This window comes from Diabrotica undecimpunctata, chromosome 3 (assembly GCF_040954645.1).
Source record: "Diabrotica undecimpunctata isolate CICGRU chromosome 3, icDiaUnde3, whole genome shotgun sequence".
NCBI lineage: Eukaryota > Metazoa > Arthropoda > Insecta > Coleoptera > Chrysomelidae > Diabrotica > Diabrotica undecimpunctata.
In genome coordinates, this window is record NC_092805.1 from 70521149 (window position 1) to 70542449 (window position 21301).

Genomic DNA, 21301 nt, shown 5'->3' on the forward strand with positions numbered 1-21301 from the left:
ACACCATCTATACGGCCGACACGCCAAAAGAACCAGGATCCCTGTTGAGTCTTTACGCTGACGATACGGCAATAGCTGTTAGCTGGAGAAATCCAAATCATGCAGCTAATCATCTGCAGAGAGCACTCAACAGATTCGTAAGATGGTGCATCAAATGGAAAATAGCCATAAACCCAGATAAAACACAGGCTGTAATGTTTAGTCACAGAAAAAGTGTACCGAATCAAGAATTAACAATTGGAAACACCCCAGTACAATGGACAAATGAGGCCAAATACCTAGTAGTGTTACTCGACAAAAAGCTTACATTTACGCAGCACATAAATCAGCAAACGTATAGAGCCAAAGCGCTGAAAAGTCAGCTCTCATCGCTAATTGGCAGAAGAAGCAAGTTAAGGTTCAAAACCAAAATCAGGATGGCGAATAGCATTATCCTACCAGTCCTCTCGTATGCCTCCGCTGCGTGGGGACACACCTGTAAAACAAACAGAAAGAAAATACAAACAGCGCAAAACCAATTAATAAGAGACGCCCTGAATCTGCCAAGATATGTACCTCTGAGAAATTTATGAGACTCAGGACAAACAAGGATTCTTCACACAATGGACAAAAAGGCATACGAACTTTTCAACGGACTAAACACCCACCCAAGTAGCATGTTAAGAGAGCTGACTAACTACAACGCAAACACCAGGACGGTACACAGAAGACCTAAACAGCAAATAGCCGGATATAGGGTCCCAAACGAATAAATGAAGAATGAGATGGTCGCAAGGACGTCTAAACAAAAGAATGCAGTCATCAGAAAAACAACCACCAAAAAAAATTCCTTCTCTTTTAGGACTCTGGCGAGAGAATACAGGTGCCAAGGCACTTAGATAAGGACACTATACACCGGGGTGTGTGGAGGCCGTATACACCCTGCAATGCACACCCCAACCCACCCACACAATAGTGTAAGATTTTAGTGTAAGATAAAAGGGTAAGAATTGTGCAGGCATATTAGTCCCATCGCCAAGGAAGACCCCATAAAAAAAAATCGGTTGTTTTTCTCTTAAATTCTGTTATTTCGAGTCAATTTTTGTCACTAAACGTTCTAACGTCAAATCACTTTTAATTCTCCATATAGAAGACCCCTCAGGCCTTCTATATACCGCTGATGCAGATTAGGCCCTTAAGGCGGATCGAATGATACTGATCCTCTCGCGACACCCGAGCACTGAGGTCATGTGCGGCAAGCATGGGCTCAGTGGCCGGACCCACATCGGACACCCAGCCGGCGAGGAGAACAAAATTTATTTTTGCCAAATCGGCGGCTGAGTGATCAAGCACACACTCTTTCCGAACATGAAATCGACAGCTCAGGCTGTCGACTCCATGGACGGAACACACGCTACTTTTTTCTTTTGTTTTAGGGACTCAAGTCCCGAAGTGCAGTTAGAGTAAAATCTATAGAGTCAGTAAAGTAATTAGGGAGAAAAGCCTAGATGTGGCTACCCCTACAGTCAGGTGGCATAACCACAATAACTAAAAACGGGAGTTGTCTCATTACCCAAGGCAACTCTAGTAACTTTCAAGATCATAAGCCTCCTCACGTATGTCACACGATGAGGAGGGGTGGAGGAAAAACCTGGGGGTCAGATAGGTACCACTTCGACTAGCGAGGTGTGACCGGTTTGATCTTCGGACATGTGGATCCCATGCTTAGTATGGTATACACATGTTCCTAGAGGTTGGGTTGATCGCTTAGCGTGATTGTGTGTGTGTGTGTGTGTGTGTGTGTGTGTGTGTGTGTGTGTGTGTGGTGTTTGATGTTCTTTTTATGTATTGACGTATCTTGAGTATTTATTGTTACCCGATTGATATTTTTCACAATGTGGGATGAAAATCTCGGAAGAAGTTTGTTGAAGAAGTATAAAATAATGTATGAAAGTTACCTGTTCTATTATCTGTCCCTTGGAATACAAATTTACGTTTGTTGGTATCTGTGAAAATACTAGAATTTTAGTTTTGAAAACATTTAAATGTAAACTGAAAATTTTGCTATGACGAACTACTGCATTTATTATATTTTGTAGTTCTTGTGCGTTGCTTACTATTAAGACGGTATTATCAGCGTACCTGATATTGTCTGTGGTGATTCCGGTAATCTTAATTCCACCTTGAACCTCTCTAATGAATTTCTGAATATAGATTCCTAATACAGATAAAATCATAGCAGTGATAAGGCACAACCTTGGCGCACTGCTAGTCGAATTCGTGTATCTTCGGATGTTGTGTGCTCCGTTTTAATTGTTGCCGTTTGGTGCCAATATATTTCTGAGATAATTCGCAAGTCTTGTTCGTCAATTCTAGTTGCTATCAGAATTTTGATTCTCTTTTGATGATTAATGCAGTCAAATGCTTTTCGATAATCAATAGAACATGCATACACAGCTTGTCTAGTTCCCAATCCGTTTCGAAATCTGAATTGAGTGTCACTCATATGAAACTCACACTTCTTGTAAATTCGTGTATGAATAATTCTGAAAAAAGTTTTAAGGACATAAGACATTATGCTTAATATTCGATAGTCATTGCAGTGTAAGGTATTGAGATTTTTTTTGCTAATGTTACGAATGTTAATTTTAGCCAGTCTGATGGTATTTTACCAGTGACATATATCTTATTGAATAGTGCTGTTGTCAAGTCACATCTTTTACTTTCGTAATTTCTGCAATTAATTTAAGTATTTCGACATTGATATTAGGGTCTATTAAAGCCGGTTTGGCATGTAGGCATGTGGGCTTATAGGTGTTGGCTTATATGATTGCGATGAAACTGGTATATGAAAATTGAGTGAGTTGTTAATTTTTTTGAAATCTAAGGGGTTGAAATATCCCTCTTGCACTATTGTTGAATGGCTGTTGTTACAAAGTCATTTGATTAATCCTAAAGAATAGCTGTGGATATTGGGGCCTGGTCACCTCAGGCTGCCATCGTGTAGGAACGGGTATATGAGTTGAATTGTGTCTCTGTGTTTGTAAAAACTTAATTTTACTTAATTTTATTAAAAAATTTTACTTTTTACTTAAACTTCAAACTTAATTGTTTGCAATATTTTCCCAATTATTGCTATAGTTTTTTTAAATAAACAATAAATTTGCAATTTTTAGCTTATTAAATATTATGTAAAATTGAAAAACAAAAATTTTATCTTTGATAATTTTTTTTGTAGTAGAATATTCTAGAGTAGGCAAAAATATGAGCGCAAAAAGCAAAAATTTTCGATTTTTTTTGGATTTTGTTGAATAGAATATCAAGCACAAGATTTTCAACTAGCATATATCGTAATTATTGATACACAGTAGATGCTGAAGTAATTCCAGGAAAGCAATAGACTCCTAGGGAAAATGTCCTATGCAAAACAGATACCACTTGGACTATTAGAGAATTTAAAAAAAGAAAAACATGCAGAGTGATTGATCAATTTGAAATAAGAAAGTTCATTATATTGTTAGCAAAACAGAAATTCTGGCAATAATATAAATACTACCAGAAAATCGACCGTGCTACAAAACCCTTACAAATAAAATTTATACAAATAGTGCAAGTCGTTTCGGAAATAATTAAGGCGTTTTATTATTAAAACTTATCTGCACATGTTTGGTACCACCTACTGTGCATTATTATCGCTCGTTTGCCCAATAACGTAATTTTTGAATATTGGATATCTTGATGTGAACTTAATAGCTACGCAAACTAATTTCGAGATCGTATAATTTACTTTCGAGGAATATGTAATAAACAATATCTAATAAAATTGTTTTGAAATGTAATATTTAAAAAACTTTTTTTTTTTACTTAATAAATTGTAGTATTTCAACACATAAAATTAAAACAACTAGTAGTAATTACTTTTCTTATAACTAACAACTTACCTTGGTTTATGTCCAGTTAATATGGCAAGAAAGTCTATAAGCACTCCCGGTATGCCATGCAAAGCAAGTACAAGAAACCAAAACAAGTACAAGTTAGCAGTTTCATAGATGAAAACTTCATAAAATGAACTACTTGAAGGAATTTGGTGATTATAGAGTAGATTTATTTCTATAAGTTCTTTCCAATGTACTGGATTTTCTGGTTGTGATACATAATTGTAAACAGAAATTTCGGATGATCTATAAAGCAAAGGAAAACATATAAATATGATTATGACGATTTTGATAATTATTATTATATAAAAAGTAAGGACAAAGGAGCGAGCTCCTATTATGCAAAAAAAATATCATTATAAAACTAGTACCAATTATAAAGTTACAATTAAGTACATTATGCAAAAATTGTGAAAAAATCAATAAATAATGAAATCCTAAAATAACAGTCCTATAAATAAAATAAAGAGCTATCAAGTTTATTTTTAAAGATGTTAACGCTAGTTGCCGATATGGTGTCTTGATCCAAATTGTTCCAGATGTTAAATATTTTGTTTGGTAAGAAGTTCACCCTGGACCTTATAGTAGTCTGTTCCATCTTTAATATGTAACGATGATCTTTCATCTTGACTTAAAATGAATATGGTATTTCAAGAATAGTTCTGACGTATATTGAGTAAAGTAACAGAGGTTAGAGATATATATGTAAAACATTTACGGATCAAAAGTAGTTTCAAGTTTGTACGTTTACACACTGACATTATATGAGCAGACCAATTTAGGTCACCATTAATTATCACTCCGAGACTGTTGGGGGAGTATACCGAGTTTAAGGGATGTCCATTAATAAAGTACGGTAGTGATGCGTTATTTTTGCCAATATGTAAAACAACTTATTTTTCAATGTTAAGCGGAAGTAACCATTCTGAGGAACATTCAAATATTGCGTCAAGATCGTGTTGAAGAACATGTTGGTTAATAAAAAAATTATTTAAAAATTCGTTTATAAAAGGTATAATATTAAAAACCCTATCGGGCTACATCACAGAACGTGTTCGTAATTAATAATCCATCATCATTGATATCCTAAAAGTATAACACTTTAATTAAATCAAACATTTTTTTATTGGCATAGACTAGATGTCAATCAGCCAGTTACAACATGAATAATACCTTACAACATAAAAATTTTATGATCGTAAAGTCCATAAAATATCAATAACGAAGAGCCACATAATATACTTTAAGAACTAAAATTAAAATAAGATACAAGTTAAATATAGCATTTTTCAACATCATCAATGTGTTCAAAAACGGTACACATAATATAATTCAAAACACTTTTTTGTATTATCTCCTTTTTATCTATATTTACATACAAACAAGACGATGAGGTTCTCAAAGTTCCACAGCAAACTCTTGAGCAGCTATCTACTCAATCCGACAGCTGCTTTGCTATGGAATGTCCAAGTTTTTGCATATTTTATTTATTTATTTAATTTTGCAATAAATTTGAGCAGGGGTCGCAAAACCCATATGCCCATGTGAATACAATGTTATATAATATGCAATTAAATGGTTACATTACAATAGTTATGGTTACAATGGTTACATTACAATACATATTAAGCACTAACTAACTAAATAAATATACAAAAACATAAGTAATAGCAAGTGTTTAGTACAAATTAAATGTTCAACTATGGAGCAGATGGTCATTCAGTTTATTTTTGAAAATATTGACAGATGGAACATCTACGATCTCAGCCGGAAGGCTATTCCATATCGAGAACACTTAATTACAGAGAAAAAATTGTCTAGTTGTTGTTAAAAAAGTTTCCTTTTTAAACTTAAGTTTGTGGCCACGAAGACGATTGTCATTGTCTAGTATAAACATATCCCTCACATTTCCAAAGTTGTATTTTACTATCCGAAACGTAATAATTAAATCTCCTCGAAGTCGACGTTGTTCAAATGTAATGAGATTGGCCATATTCAACAGTTCCGCAATATTTCAGAACTGGACGAATGTTCAGTTTATATAGATGAACTGAGCTCATAAATGACACTTTCGCAAACGTTTTATTTTGTAGATATAATTTACTGTTAGCTTTTTTAGAAATATGCAAAATATGTTCCGACCAACTTAGATTGTTATTAATTATAACACCAAGATCATTATGTGATTTCACTGTTTTTAACATGCGCCCATTAATAGAGTAAGAAAGACACGGATTATTTTTACCCATGTGAAAAACTACATGGGCCCAAAACTGATCCTTGCGGTACCCCACTTAAAACCGTTCTCTTAACTGAGAAAGAGTCCCCAACTCTAACACAAAACTTTCTATGTGTTAAATACGCCTCGATTCATCTCAGTAATTCATCACGGATACCAAGGTGTTCCAATTTAGTTAATAGTCTTCGCTTTGGAACTCGATCAAAAGCTTTAGCAAAATCGAGGTAAATAATGTCTACCGGAGCTTTTCTGTCTAATACTTTTGACCATTCATTGATACACCAGAGATTTGTCATTGTAAAACGTCCTTTAAAAAAACCATGTTCTCGTATAACCAGTTCATTTTGCAGAAAATCAGAAATTGTCTCGGCAATAATAGATTCCATTATTTTAGATATTATAGGTGTTAAGCTGATAGAACAATAGTTATTAGAATTCAATTTGTTCCCTTTTTCGGTGTTACAGATGCGGTTTTCCATATAGGAGGCAAAATATGTGTGGTCAATGATAAGGACATAATCACATATAGTGGGTAAGTTAAAGCATCAGAACATTTCTTTAAAAATAAAGAAGATATTAAGTCGAGACCAGGAGACGAATTATTTGGCTTTGAAGATGATGTTTAACTTTTTCAGGAGTAATGATTATATTTTCAAGGGAAGAAGAAACTCGTGACGAAGTCATATTAGGCAACTGATGATTAGTGGGTTCGACAAAGAAAACCTTAGAGAAAGTATTGGCGAGGACTTCGGCATTCTCATAGTTACTTTGGGATATATCCCCATTATCATTTTCCAGTAAAGGTATAGAAACTTTTGTTGTCAACGAAGATCTTAATATACTTGTACAATTTTTTACATTCATTACTAATGGCTATACTCTCTTCTTAGGTAATACGAGCTTCATGTAGAGATTTCTTTAGATCTTTGGCAGAGTCTCGATGAATTAGTAAATCGTCTATGCGATTTGTATGTCTATATTTGTTTCACAACTTTCTTTTATACTTAATCAGATATATTAATTCCCCATTAATTCAAGGTTTTATGTTATTTTTGTATATGGTTTTTTTTAAAGGTATTTTGGTTTTTGCAGAAATTAACAACGTGTAAGAACTTATCCCAGAATACAACTGGATATACCGTTTTATTAACATTATTATTAGGAGTACAGTACTGTAAGTTAAACTGAATATGAAATATTATGACTGCATGATCTGAGTCCTCTGGACATCCTCAAAGCAAAACAAATACAACACAATGACCTTCGCATTATAACAAATCTATATTATAAACAGCAGGCACACGTACGCATTAATGAACACAAATCAGAAGAGTTCGAAGTTAAAAGAGGAGTGCGACAGGGGTGTGTATTGTCACCACTACTATTCAATGCATACTCTGAAGAAATTATGAAAAGAGTTCTTGAGGGAGAAACAGCAGGCATCAAGATCAATGGAACACCAATTAACAACATTAGATATGCGGACGATACTATCATAATAACAGACAACCTCCGAGACCTCCAAAAGCTAATGAACAAGATAGTTGAGTATGGAGAGGAATATGGATTATCAATATACACCAAGAAAACCAAATTTATGAGGATATCAAAAACCCAAAATAATGGTAAAAGCCTGACAATTAACGGTAGTGCTTTAGAACAAGTTGAAAACTACCACTATATTGGCACAATAATTAATCACACAAACGATGACTCCAAAGAAATCAAAGTTCGAATAGAGAAAGCACGTACAAACTTCAATAAAATGAGAAAGGTACTTTGTGCAAGAGAACTAAAATTGGACTTGAGAGTTAGGCTGGCAAGGTGCTATATTTTCTCGACTCTGCTTTATGGGATAGAAGCATTACCACTTAACGCGTCGACTGCTAAAAAGTTGGAAGCATTTGAAATGTGGGTGTATAGAAGACTCCTGAAGATATCATGGACCGAGCATGTAACAAACAACGAAGTCATAAGAAGAGTCAACAAAAGAATGGGAGTATTAGAAACCATCAAGACACGAAAGCTGCAATACCTGGGGCATGTTATGCGTAATGAGAGATACAACCTACTTCAATTGATTATACAAGGGAAAATCCAGGGCAAGAGAAGTGTAGGAAGAAGAAGAATCTCATGGTTGCGTAACTTGAGGGAATGGTACGGATGCACATCAATTGAATTATTCAGAGCAGCAGCATCCAAGATCAGAATAGCCATGATGATTGCCAACCTCCGTCGCGGAGATGGCACGTGAAGAAGAAGATGATCTGAGTTACCTACTGGAGAGCTTATTATGGGATGAGTTAATAAATGGGGATCATTAGAGAATACCAAGTCCAAAATAGATGGTAAATTATTGATTCTGAAACGAGTCGGCTCCGTTATGAATTGATGTGAATTAGAATTTAATACAAAATCTGTAAATACATTTTTGGAAGTTGTTAAGCCACTAGGTGGATCAGTTATAGGCCACGAAATGTCTCTAAAATTAAAGTCTCCAATAACAATCAGATTCTGTAGCCTAGACAGTTCATCAAGTAATGCGATAAGGGACTCATCATCTGCTAATCAAGAATAACCAGGCTGATAAACACATACTAGGTGAAAAACAAAAGAGTTTTCATGACATATTTTTAAGCCAAGAAGTTCCATATTAGGGACAGTAATATCAGGAGATGTAACAGAGAAATTATTAGTAATTTCTGAAGACAAGTAGATACAAGTTCCTCCTCGATTACGACGATCACACCTATAAAGGAAATAATTTCCTTCCTCCTTCCTCGATTACGACGATCACACCTATAAAGGAAATAATTATCAATGTTATAAAGAGAGTCAAGATCATTTGGTGTTAACCATGTTTCAGTGATAAGAATTATTTGAGGATTTAGGTTTTGAATGTTTCATAAAAATTCATTAAATTTGAAAAATTTAAAGTAGCTAGATTAGTATAGAAACAGAGCCAATTATGAAAACCTGAAATATCAGAATTAGTGACGAAAGTTTACAATTTTTGGGACACCTTGTATATATTTTATGGTTAAATTTTTCTCTCCATTCGATTTTTTCTATTCCAGTTCCACTCGAAGTTCTTTTAGGTATTCTATTTGATTCGGAGTCTTCTCGTCGATAATGGAAACGTTTTTTAAAAAGACGTTTTGTAAAAGTTTCTTTTTGTTTTTTAAAATATGTTTGGCTTCATGTTCATTTTTCATTATGACTTTTATCATCCTAGGGATTGTTTGGTTTTCCAATCCTGAAAAATGTGACAGGAGTGAAGTTACACATTACAGTATCTAAAATATTTTTTAATATTCCACCATCGTGACTTTTCTTTGTTTCAATGTCTCCTGTAATTTCTGGTACACCCCTAACAAAAATATTCTTAGCCCGGTTAATGCGATCAACTGCTTCATTTTCTATGATATCTGTAAATTTTGGAGATGAAGAATGATCCTCAATAGATAACTTGTTTTCGATCTGTAAAAGTCAAAAGAATTCATGTAGCCTGATAGGGTTTTTAATATTATACCTTTTCTAAAGGAATGTTTTAATAAATTTTTTGTGATACATGGTATACAGCGAGCTACAGGAATTTTGTTTCCTTGTGGATTTTGGTTAATAATTAGATTTACATATAATTTCGTATTATTAGCGTAAATGGAAACCTTACTGGATACAATGATCGTAAACAATACAAAAAAGTAGCGGCTTAAGTACTGATCTTTATGTGACTCCACTCTGGACTGACTTATCTAGTGAGTACCTAATCTTCCCCAACACGAACCCTAAAGTATCTGTCGGATAGTAAATTTCGAATCCAAATGTTTAATATTCCGCGAATACCAAAGTGATCTAATTTAGCTAGTAATCAACGTTTTGAAACACGGTCGAAAGCTTTGGAGAAATCTAAGTAGAGTACATCAACAAGATGCCTATTGTTTTAAGATGATAAATAATCATTTACACAATTGTAATTGTAAGTTTGTGATCGTTGAACGACCTTTGATAAAGCCATGCTGTTGGTGAGGAATGACATTTTCTTTAGCTTATAGGAGAAACTTAAGGAGAAGCATAGCTTATAGAAAAATATTTGGATTCCATGTCCATGCCGACAATAGGAACCAGGCTGATTGGACAATAATTATTGGAATCAAGTGCACATTGTTTGAGAAAACAGGAGGTTAGTCCGTCTAATCCAGGTGATGAATTATTGTGTAATTTCCATAAATGATGTTTAATTGCATCCGGTGTGAAAGAGATATTATCAAAAGTTTTAGGAAAATATGGGTACATTCTTTAAGGAATAATATCGTTTGGTAAAAACCTGTGAAAATAATAACGATAAACATTCCGAAAATTCGTTATTCGAAGAATATAAAGACACGTCAGCTTTTTGAAGTAATGGTATAAAGACTTTGTATGATAAATATATTCGAATGTACCGATAAACCTTTTACTATTACACCTTGCAATGATAGATTCTTCAAATTCTGTTCTTAACTTTAGCAATGATAGTTTGTCTCTGTTAAAAAAATTACAGTGAGCGAGAAAATCATCAAGAGAACCAGTGAGTTTATATGTTCGCAATATAATAATACGCTGTTGCTAATAATTTTATCTTTTTAGAATAAAGTATTTACTTACGGTTCGCATTTTTTCGTTGAAACTTCCCAAGCAGTAGCTATAAGTGCAGCAACGCAGGTATCTACAGGAACGACGTCAGCAACAGCCTCATCTACGCACATCGCTACCCTCATTATTCCTGTGTAAACTCCTGCTGCGCATCCAGTTGGACCGTACAAATTATCTATCCACCCTTCTATAGGTTCTTTATATGTGGATAAAACTAAAACATTTAAGTAATTAAATTCAAATATATTATATTATTAATATTCAACAGAAAATCAAGTATTTTAAATTGTTGCAAAACTCATACACGAGTTCGCAGTATAATGTTTGTTGCATTTTCTGGAGGAATTTACGCATAATACTCTGTTTGTTTTCCCCTAAACCTTACCGAAAATCTGGACTTTCGTTTTGGTTTAGAAGGGAAAGAACCTTCGATAATAATATAATTTTCAATCAAATAATTTTTTTAATATCAAACCGAGAAAAATAATAATAAAAATCAAACTAAGAGTAAAACAAGAGTGTGCTATCATCAACAACGTGTAATAAATCGGAAGATACTTAAAAGAGATATTCAAAAAATCCCTGAGCGCGAAATCCTATAGCAAAAGTGCAGCAAGACTGCGTTAAGATTGTCTTATTAAATTCTTTTGCTTTTATGTTAATTCTATGGATTAGTCGACACCATGGTGATAGCAGATAGTTTAGAGGGACTTCAGAGGCTAATGAACAGAATAAACGAGTACAGTCAACAGTACGGACTAAACATTAATACCCACAAAACCAAACAAATGATTGTAAGCAAGGAGAATATAAATGGGGCTCATCTATACATTAATGGGACGCAGATAGAGCGAGTAAAACAGTATTGCTACCTGGGAACTATTATAAACGAACAGTGGAGCAATGTACAGGAAATAAAGTGCCGCATAGGAAAGGCAAGAACGGTCTTTAACAAAATGAGCGCCATCTTCAAAAGTCACAACATATCCCTGGATACAAAAATGAGACATTTGAGATGCTATGTTTTCTCTGTGTTGTTGTACGGGGCGGAGGCATGGACGCTTACAGACACCACTATTAAAAAACTTAAAGCATTTGAGATGTGGCTTTATAGAAGAATGGTGAGAATATCATGGACAGCAAGGATCACGAACAAGGAAGTTCTAGAAAAAATGAAGAAGGAACCAGAGATTGTGTTTACGATCAAACGCATAAAATTGCAATATCTGGGACACGTTATGGGAAATCAGCACCGTTACTCCCTGCTGCAGTCTATATTGCAAGGTAAAGTCAAAGGTAAGCGAGGACCCGGTAGAAGGAGAATATCATGGCTGCGGAATTTAAGAACATGATTTAAGAAAACCTCAACGGAGCTGTTTCGAGCCGCAGCGAGCAAGGTCATGATTGCCAATATGATTTCCAACATCCGAAACGGATAGGAACCAGAAGAAGAAGAAGAATGGATTAGTCTTTGTAAACCCTCTTCATCTTAAGCTAATAATATTGCGTCATCAGAGTATTTTAATTCTTTGTTTTCCATTCTGTATCCCCTTTCTTTGTGGATCTTTTTGACCATTTCGTGCATAATTAAGTTAAAGAAAATGGCTTAATGAGCACCCCTGTCTAATTCTGTTGCCTATGTATATAGGTTCTATAACTGTTTATCTTTCTGACTTCTATTTTGTTATTTTGGTAGATGTTTTCAATAGTTCTTATGATTAAGATAGCTTTTTTACTTTATACAAAATGGATTTGAGTCTTACTCTGTGAAATACTTTCTTTAAGTCAATCAGACACAAAAATGCTACACGATGTTCCAATACGAAAACCTTGCTATTCATATTTTAAGCTTATCCTGTTTAGTTCGTTTGGTATTTCTTTTTACCTGCAGCTTTTCTGTTGTTTAACTTTTCAAGTATTTTTTAACTTCCTGGGTGTTTTCTCTTCTACAACAAACTTCTTTGTTTGTGGTAAATTCTGGCGTTTCCGGCTCTTGCATCATTGGTTGTTTCTCTGAATATAGCTTCTTTAGATAGTCAATCCATGTATCCGTTTCTATGTGTTTCGGGTCTATTGATTTCTTTTTTTTTTATTTTTGGCCTCTTATAAAGCGTCATATTTCATTTTGTAGGCCATAAAAATCATACTTTATTTCTTTCGAAACGCGTTCTCAGTGATTGTTTTTTATTCTTTTTACAAGTACATGTTTTAATTATTACTATCTTGTAATTATCGTATGTTACTTGTGTCTTGTTTGAAATCTATTGCACATAAGCTTTTTGCTTGCGTTTACTTTTTTTCGTAAAAAATGTTATTATAGTTAGAAATATCTATATGCTACGTCACAATAGAACTCTCAAATGTTGGTCTCAATCCTTGGTCTATGATGCCATCACCGAATTATGTAGATAACACACACTATCAATGAAGTAGTATTAAGTACTTAGAATGATTAATGGAGAGAGGGAACGGCTAAATACAATTAAAAGAAGTAATAGGGAATACTTTGATCATATCGTCAGAGGACATACAAACTCACTATTCAGGGAAAAGTCGCACTTAGACGGTGGATTTGGCGTAGGACTTGGTTAGTTATGTAACATAAGACTAGACAGGTCTCAGAATAATATATTTCTAGCAGTTTCTCATAAAGAAAGGTGCCATCATATTCTCGGCATGATGATAGCCAACATGTGAAGGCAGGGACCCCAAAGAAGATGCCATCTAAACAGCAAATGATTTGATCGTCTTATATGTGTCAATCAATTATTATTTAAATAACTCTTTTCTATCTAAACTGCTCTAAATGCTCTAAACTGAGTAAGATGGAAGATCTCATTCCCGACTCGACACCTCAACTCTCGATTTGTTTATTTAATGCACACACACACATACACACACATACAAACATACACACATACATATTACAACAAGGGCAATCGACCAACCACAAGACAGCTGAAACACAAGCCACAGACTCATCATACAGTAAAATTAATTCTGCGACTACTGCATTCCAAAGTCCTGAGGTGTATCAAAATCGTACCCAAGAAACGCATGATACAGAGAAAAAAGTGGTTCCTAAGTGATACCCCAAAAAACTCTGGAAGATTATAGTGATTATAAAGTAACGTCTATAATATTGGGAATACAACTGCAACGTATATTAATAATTTGGAGATTTTAAGCAAGCGTATTATTATATAAGCAAAGATGCATTGTGGAAATGAGAGTCCCTAAAATGCTAGTATAATTAGCACATGTATACTTAAAGAACTCATCCGCATGGATTAGAATTGGCAACTTCACATCAGAAGAATTTTTTATTGACACTGGTCTGCGACAACGAGATCTTCTTGCTCCATTCAAAATTATTACTGACTTTTGCTGATGATGTGGACACAATTGCAAATCTACCAGAGCTGCTAACAAACGACAATACTTAAATCAAGAATACTCTTAAAAGCAGCAAAAATACAAGTGAATAAAATTATAATTCGCCAAACAATAAGGTACGGAAGCGAGAGATAGACACTTTGAATATATAAGAAGATATAACCAGGAACTCCAGACACTCTATGGAGATAAAAACAGTATGCTACATCAAGGCAAACCGAATAAGTTAGGCGAGACATGTATTAAGATCGAGTGATGTAGGATTACTTAACATAACATTTAAAAAAAAAGTCCGATGGTAGAAGGTACGTGAGTCGCACAAAAAAAAGATGGAAGAATCTAGTAATAATCAATCTACCGAAAATGGGGGATAACTTCACAACACTGGCCATAGTGGAGAAAAATAGTAAACGCTAGACAACTAGAGTTGTACAGTAAATAATGATAATGAATTATGATCATATTTACATTTTTTAGACTCAGTTTTAGAAAAACTAATAATGATTTACGTTGGTGATAAAAATTATATTAATTTAATCTAGGTTAGTAACAAAAAACACGAAATTTTAAATAATTTTCAGGCAATGCAACATCTAATTTGTTTCACTGATTTCAAAGTATTTCATTATATAAAAAGAATAATTAGAAGTTTTTAGTTTAATTACATAAATTGACTTTGTTATAAAATGTACATATGTACAAATGTACATACCTATTGACGGTCTAAATATAGCTAATGGTAAGTTTTTTCCAAGATCTTTGACCATGTTTTCGGCTAGGGCTTTTGTGAATGTGTAAGTATTAGGCCATTCACCAATAATCCTAAAAATAATTACTGTTAAAAACTTAAATAACAAATAAATAATTTAAAATACCATAGTTCATAGTCGTGAACCAATTTTCCTGTAAAGACAAGGTTACGCCTTACCCAGGTTAGATTTTTCATATTACAATATACATTTAATCGATAAAGTTTCTGTCAGATACAGAATATAGTTTTAGACAGATATCAAATTACATATGTTTTACTGTATTAAGTCATTTGTCATCTAAAATAATAGAGGACTATACTATAAATTCAATAGGATTGTCAGGGCAGACATTTTGTAGTTCGTTAACACTCGGTGGTAAGCGGCTATATATTTATTTCTTTATTAGCACACAAAGCCACTTCTCAATTATCATTTTTGACGGTTACATCTGTTGGAAGTCCGAACTAGAGAAGGTATACTCGCCTTGTTGCGAAATTTATTATTTAGTACCGCTTGCAGCTTATCCGTGCCATTGAGGTATACCCTGAATGCAAATAGAGAGGCAGGCGGACACCATTATTTCTTTTCGAAAGTAAATATTCTTAATGCAATACGGCAACATTGTGAAAACTCACCCACAAATAACCATTAAATCTGGTGGTTGGTAGTATTTCATGAGCGTACCGTCGGGTAACATCATGGCATCAAAATCAACGTGCAGTACATCTGTTAATAAACAAAATAAAAAAAGGTGGTTATCTGTGAGAGAAAAGCAAATGATAAAATCGGTTTATGAGGGATTGCGTAGAAGATATCCAGATATGCTTATAGAGGACGTCGCGGCATTGTCTGGAGATTTAACGAAAGTATCGGCTCGTACGGTTTTTCGAATAATTCAAGGTAACAAACCTATCCAAAAACCAATCCATAAAGGACGTGCAAAAATTGTATTGGACGATAGTACAAAAAGTATAATCCGAAGAAAAGTTCATGGATTTTATTTTAGGAACGAACTGCCCACGTTAAAGGCTATTCAACGAGAAGTTAATGCAGACGCAGATGATACTTTAAATAAAATATCCATGAGAGTATTACAAAGAACTTTACATGCAATGGACTTTCGGTATGTGAAGAGAAATCGGAAAAGTTTGTTGATCGAGAGAGACGAATTAGTGATATGGCGGAGAAAATTTTTGCAAAAAATTCGTGATTTTAGACGACTTGGCAAAAAAATTTATTATACGGACGAAACGTGGTTGAATGAGGGTCATACGAAATCCAAAGTATGGCAAGACTTGAATATTAACAGTGCGTGACAGGCTTTCATTGAGGGACTTTCAACCGGCTTAAAAGCACCCTCGGGCGAAGGAAGACGTCTCATTATAACGCACATTGGAAGTGATTCAGGTTTTTTACAAGATGGTTTAAATGTGTTTACCTCAATCAAAACGGGCGATTATCATGAGGATATGAATTCGGATGTGTTTGAAAAGTGGTTTTCGTCTATACTGACTCTTGTAGATCCTGGTTCGGTAATTATAATGGACAATGCACCTTATTACAGCCGTCGTATGGAAAAAATACCGACTTCTGCATCTCGAAAAGCAGATATAATAGATTGGTTAAGAAGTAAAAATATAGATTTTGATGAATCCATAATAAAGGTTCAATTACTTGATATAGTGCGCGAACATAAGAGTTCATACATCAGATTTGCAGTAGACGAAATGGCACGCGAGCATGGCATCACCGTATTAAGAACTCCACCGTATCATTGTGAATTGAATTCCATCGAGCTAATATGGGCACAAATAAAAAATGAGGTAGCGCAAAAGAATACAACCTTTAAATTAAAAGATGTCAAATTATTATTAGACCAAGCCATACAAAATATAACTTCTTCCAACTGGCAGTCATGCATTAAACATACACAGAAAGAAGAAGATAAAATGTGGGACGTAAACACGCGTGTTGATGTTCTTATTGAGCCCATTATCATTACTCCAGGAGAAGACAGTAGTGATAGTGAATTAACTACAGGAAGTGATTCAGAATAAAAATATTTCTTTAAAATAATAACTAATAGGTACAGTTCTAGAGATTTTTTGTTGCTACATTCGGAGACTACCTGTGAGATCCTTCGTCCTACCTGGTTATAATTTTCTAAGTAGATATGTACCTAATAACTATATTATTATTATTATGGCAAGTTTGTTTTTCACAATTGTAGTGTAGATTAGGTTGCTGGGTCTAGAATTATTATTTTCTGTAAAGAAGTTGGTATTTATGTGTGAATATGAATTTTATTTAAAAAAAAAATATTGTATATTCTACCGATCTCAAAGTCGATCACAAAACGACTAAGTTATTTCGAAACTATTACCTATTTACAAATTCATTCACATTTACTTAAAACTCTCATGTAGAAATTTATTGTAAATAAAAGTTCAAAAGAAAAAACAAGGTTGTTTCGGGAATTCTATTATTTCCATTTTAATCGTATTTAATTGGAAATTTCCAGGTATTATATTTGTGTTCTTGGAAATTGCTCAATTTGAATGCTACGTCGTGTTTAGTTTAAAACGCATATTATGACTAACGAGGGTTTTTCAAAAGGTTAATCTGACAATTCATCTACAGTTTGATGTCTTAACGGTGGAAAATTTTATAAAAAGCAGTGGAAGATATTCTATTGGGGAAATGCAAGGCGATACAATATAGTTATTAGTTATTCTTACGTTTACTACTAAAAGTTTCGTTTATATTTTTAAGTTATTTTCTTTCTTGTTTGTTATGAATTTAAGATATTTATAAATGATAGGTTTTGTTTATTACAAATTATTACGAACCAGAAGTATATTCGTGACATTTCATTATTATAAGGGAGAACGTTTTGGATTTAAAATATAATATTATTTAGCACCTCGACACCGTAAGGTACAAAAGTACACAATTAATTGTTAAGACGTAATATTTTGAATATAATATTTTTACATAACATTTTAACAAAATATATTTAATATAAATTAACAATTTTACCGTGGACGCAAAAATATTTTTATGTGCAAGTTTCCTATTATTTTCCTTATTTTAAAAATATACACGCCACCATTGAACTACACGCGTCTCTCATCTCGGACCCCTCAAGGATCTATCATTTCTAAGCGATAACCTGACAATCCTATTGAATTTATAGTATAGATAACTTTTGAGCATATGTCAACCTTGAATCTTTCAAAAATACAAAACCAAAAGCTATCATTGTTTGTATGCAGGTCAGAACTGCTTATGCTGATAAAGAGATCTTAATGGAAGTATTAAAATAAATATGGTATCTTTCTTATTTCTGTTTCCTCCAACATACTCCCATGTGTGGATAAAGGCTTGGAAATAGAACTATCATAGACAATATCACTATCTTTAAGAGTATTCAAGGATATCTTATCTTTAAGGATATTGTCATACAAAGTAAGGCTACGTTAATAAAAACACTTAGACCAAAAACTTGTCAATAATGCATTTTGCATTTTATGTTGCTATCTTATGTTATATGAAACAATTGATAAAAATATAAATATTCAAAAAATGTATGCCAGTTTACCCATTAAAATAAAATAAAAGAAAAGGGGAATCAGTTGAGAAAGAAGTGGAAATGGCGAAGAACATTTCCGATCTACAGAGCCAACCTTCTAAAAAGGAAGAAAGTATCAGAAATTATTAGAAAAGTGTGTTTTTTATATTTTAAACTACACAAAGAATATAAGAATGCTACAATAAGCCAAACAACCAATGAAATTGAATTTAAATGACAAAACAATAAAAATAAAATATTGCTGATCACCAATGATAACTTAATCGATAATTTGAAAAAAAAAAAGATAAAAGAAAGCCGGTTAGGTGCAAAGTTGATAGCTGTTTTACAGAAAGTTGATACTGCGCTTGCTATTGCTATGCTTGTATAACTATACTAATTATCAGTGCTTGAAGGGAACGATTGGAAGTCACGTCTATGTCCCGCATTATACTTAATAATCTTTGCTACAATCGTATACAAAACGCCCAAAACAAATAATTATTCCGAAATAAACCCGATTAGAATGTACTTTTACAAACAAAGAAATATTTGCTAATATCTGTAAATATACTCCAGACAATCCTTCAAGTATGAAACGAATGTTTTAATAAATAGAGATAAATAAAAAAAATTATATTAATAATAAAAGAATAATATTGGTACCTTGGTGTTAGCAAATGTGCTTCTTCATTGCCAATTTTTTCTAATACAGCCTGAACATATTCGTAAGATAATGGACAGTCGTATATTTTCTCTTCGACCTCCAATCTGGGACAATGTGAGTAAGCAGTAGAAACATGAACCATTGACTAGAAAAAAGAATAATTAAAAAACTATATTTATTTATTTTAAAATTATATATTTGTGTATAACTATAGCTTATAAAAAGATCATAATTATTATTTTTTAATTTTTCTTCCAAACTTCTCTGGTGGTATTAAAGAATAATGAATACTTATTCTTTCTGATGGATTTCTACTAGAAGAATATAAAGAACTTATTGCAAGAATGAACCAGATCCTTTTATTTTTCAGATAAAAAAAAACGATTTTTAAAAGATTTTAAAAGTTGTTACCGTACAATGATTTTTTATGGCCATGTAATGCTAATAGATGACCAAATAACAATATCTGTGAAATATAAATTAATATTCAGAAAATAAAAAAAAAATTATAGCAGTAATAATATTAGGGTGTTTGAATAAAAACTCCCGACAGTTAGTACCGACCATACTGTTGAAGCTACATCTGTCCAATTCGCTGTTTCACTTTGTTTTGCCAAATCACCATAAATGGTTATAGCGTATAACAACGCGTGCAAATAATAAAATTGTTATATTAAAATGTGTGTTTAGAGTTTATAACTGGCCACAGATATCGTAAAATTTATCCTTGAACCCTTTATTCTGGGTTTCCTTAAATCGCAAGTACATGCGAATAAGTCATAAACCACAGCGGTCTTCAAAGCCAACACAGCCCATGGCATTGGCCAAATTCAGCAGTAAAATTGTTTGTGCATTTCTTCTCTCGAAACTTCAAGAGGTTAGGAGTTATTTTTACTAAAAAAGACACGACCTTAGAGGTGTTCAGACATAATCTCATGGATGGTACCCGCTCGAGTAAATGCGGCATACAAATATCCGGACCTGCGGTTTCTCTCGCACTGAGCAGGATAGCTATCGCATATATATATATATATATATATATATATATATATATATATATATATATATATATATATATATATATATATTACTAACAAGATCAAGGAAATTGATTATTGCAAACAAACCACTCAAACATAAATTTAACATTGAGTGTTTAGTTTTTTAAAGTACAATGAAAAATTGCAGATACTCGTGATAAAGATATAATAAACTCACCACTAAATTGTTCATTTGTCTGGCCAGGTCCAAAACGGATTTAGTTCCGTTGACATTAATATTATAGGCAAGTTTTAGATTTTCATCGAATTTAACAGTGGCAGCTACATGGAAGACGATGTTTACTTTAGAAATTAAAGTTTGCCTGTCTGTGATGTTTAATCCTAAACCTGATTGTGTGCAGTCTCCAGATATTGCTTCTACTTTGTGTCTGAATTTTGGGCACTCCTTCTTTAATCTATCAAATACCTAAAATAAGAGTATTTATTAAAACAATATTATATATTTTAATTTTTACAAATAAGAAGAGATGCATTTTTAATTGCTAGAATAATTTGTGGATGGATTAAGTAATAAGTAAAGTTTTCTAATTTGGCCTGAAACAAAAGCTTTAAAATAGCTCGGTAAAGATTAGCTACGCTGATGGAGAAGCTACAACATTATCATACAGACAAGTTAAAGAAATAGTTTACCCGTCATTTTGTTTAAGTTTAAGCCTAAGAACACGAAAAATTTAAACATCTGTGAATTTTAGAGAGTATGGCCAAAAAAAGGCTGATTAAGCAATATAATTGAAAAGGTATTCTTCAAGACCATCAGAGGCCTGGCTCCAATCAGATATCTGCATCTGACAACTGACAATAAACTTTTTTTGTTAAAACTGGAACTTTATTACATTTATTTCTTTCTTATTGTTAATTTTTTATTCTTTTTAAAATAGTAATATTTCTACCATAGTAGATTGCAATATTATTCAAAGCAATATTTAGCTATCTGCTGTATTATAAAAATGTACCACAATATTAGTACATTTTTATGGCAATTAATACTCATGAATTATACAACTGAACAAAAAATATTAACTCGAAAAAGGAATTATATTAATTTAGTAAATACTGTCCGATTTGG

At 33.1% G+C, this 21301-nt stretch overlaps 1 protein-coding gene across 2 annotated transcripts in view; it reads right to left on the reverse strand.

Moving 5' to 3' along the window:
- LOC140436894 (fatty acyl-CoA reductase wat-like) overlaps positions 1-21301 on the reverse strand; it is a 208130-nt gene that overhangs the window by 75574 nt on the left and 111255 nt on the right. For both annotated transcript variants that reach the window (XM_072526056.1, XM_072526057.1), the window contains exons 3-7: positions 20393-20641; positions 19174-19319; positions 14897-15006; positions 10801-11002; positions 3921-4160 (exon numbers count right to left, since the gene is read on the reverse strand). In XM_072526056.1, coding sequence (XP_072382157.1) covers positions 3921-4160; positions 10801-11002; positions 14897-15006; positions 19174-19319; positions 20393-20641 — 947 coding nt within the window. The remainder of the gene's footprint in view (positions 1-3920; positions 4161-10800; positions 11003-14896; positions 15007-19173; positions 19320-20392; positions 20642-21301) is intronic.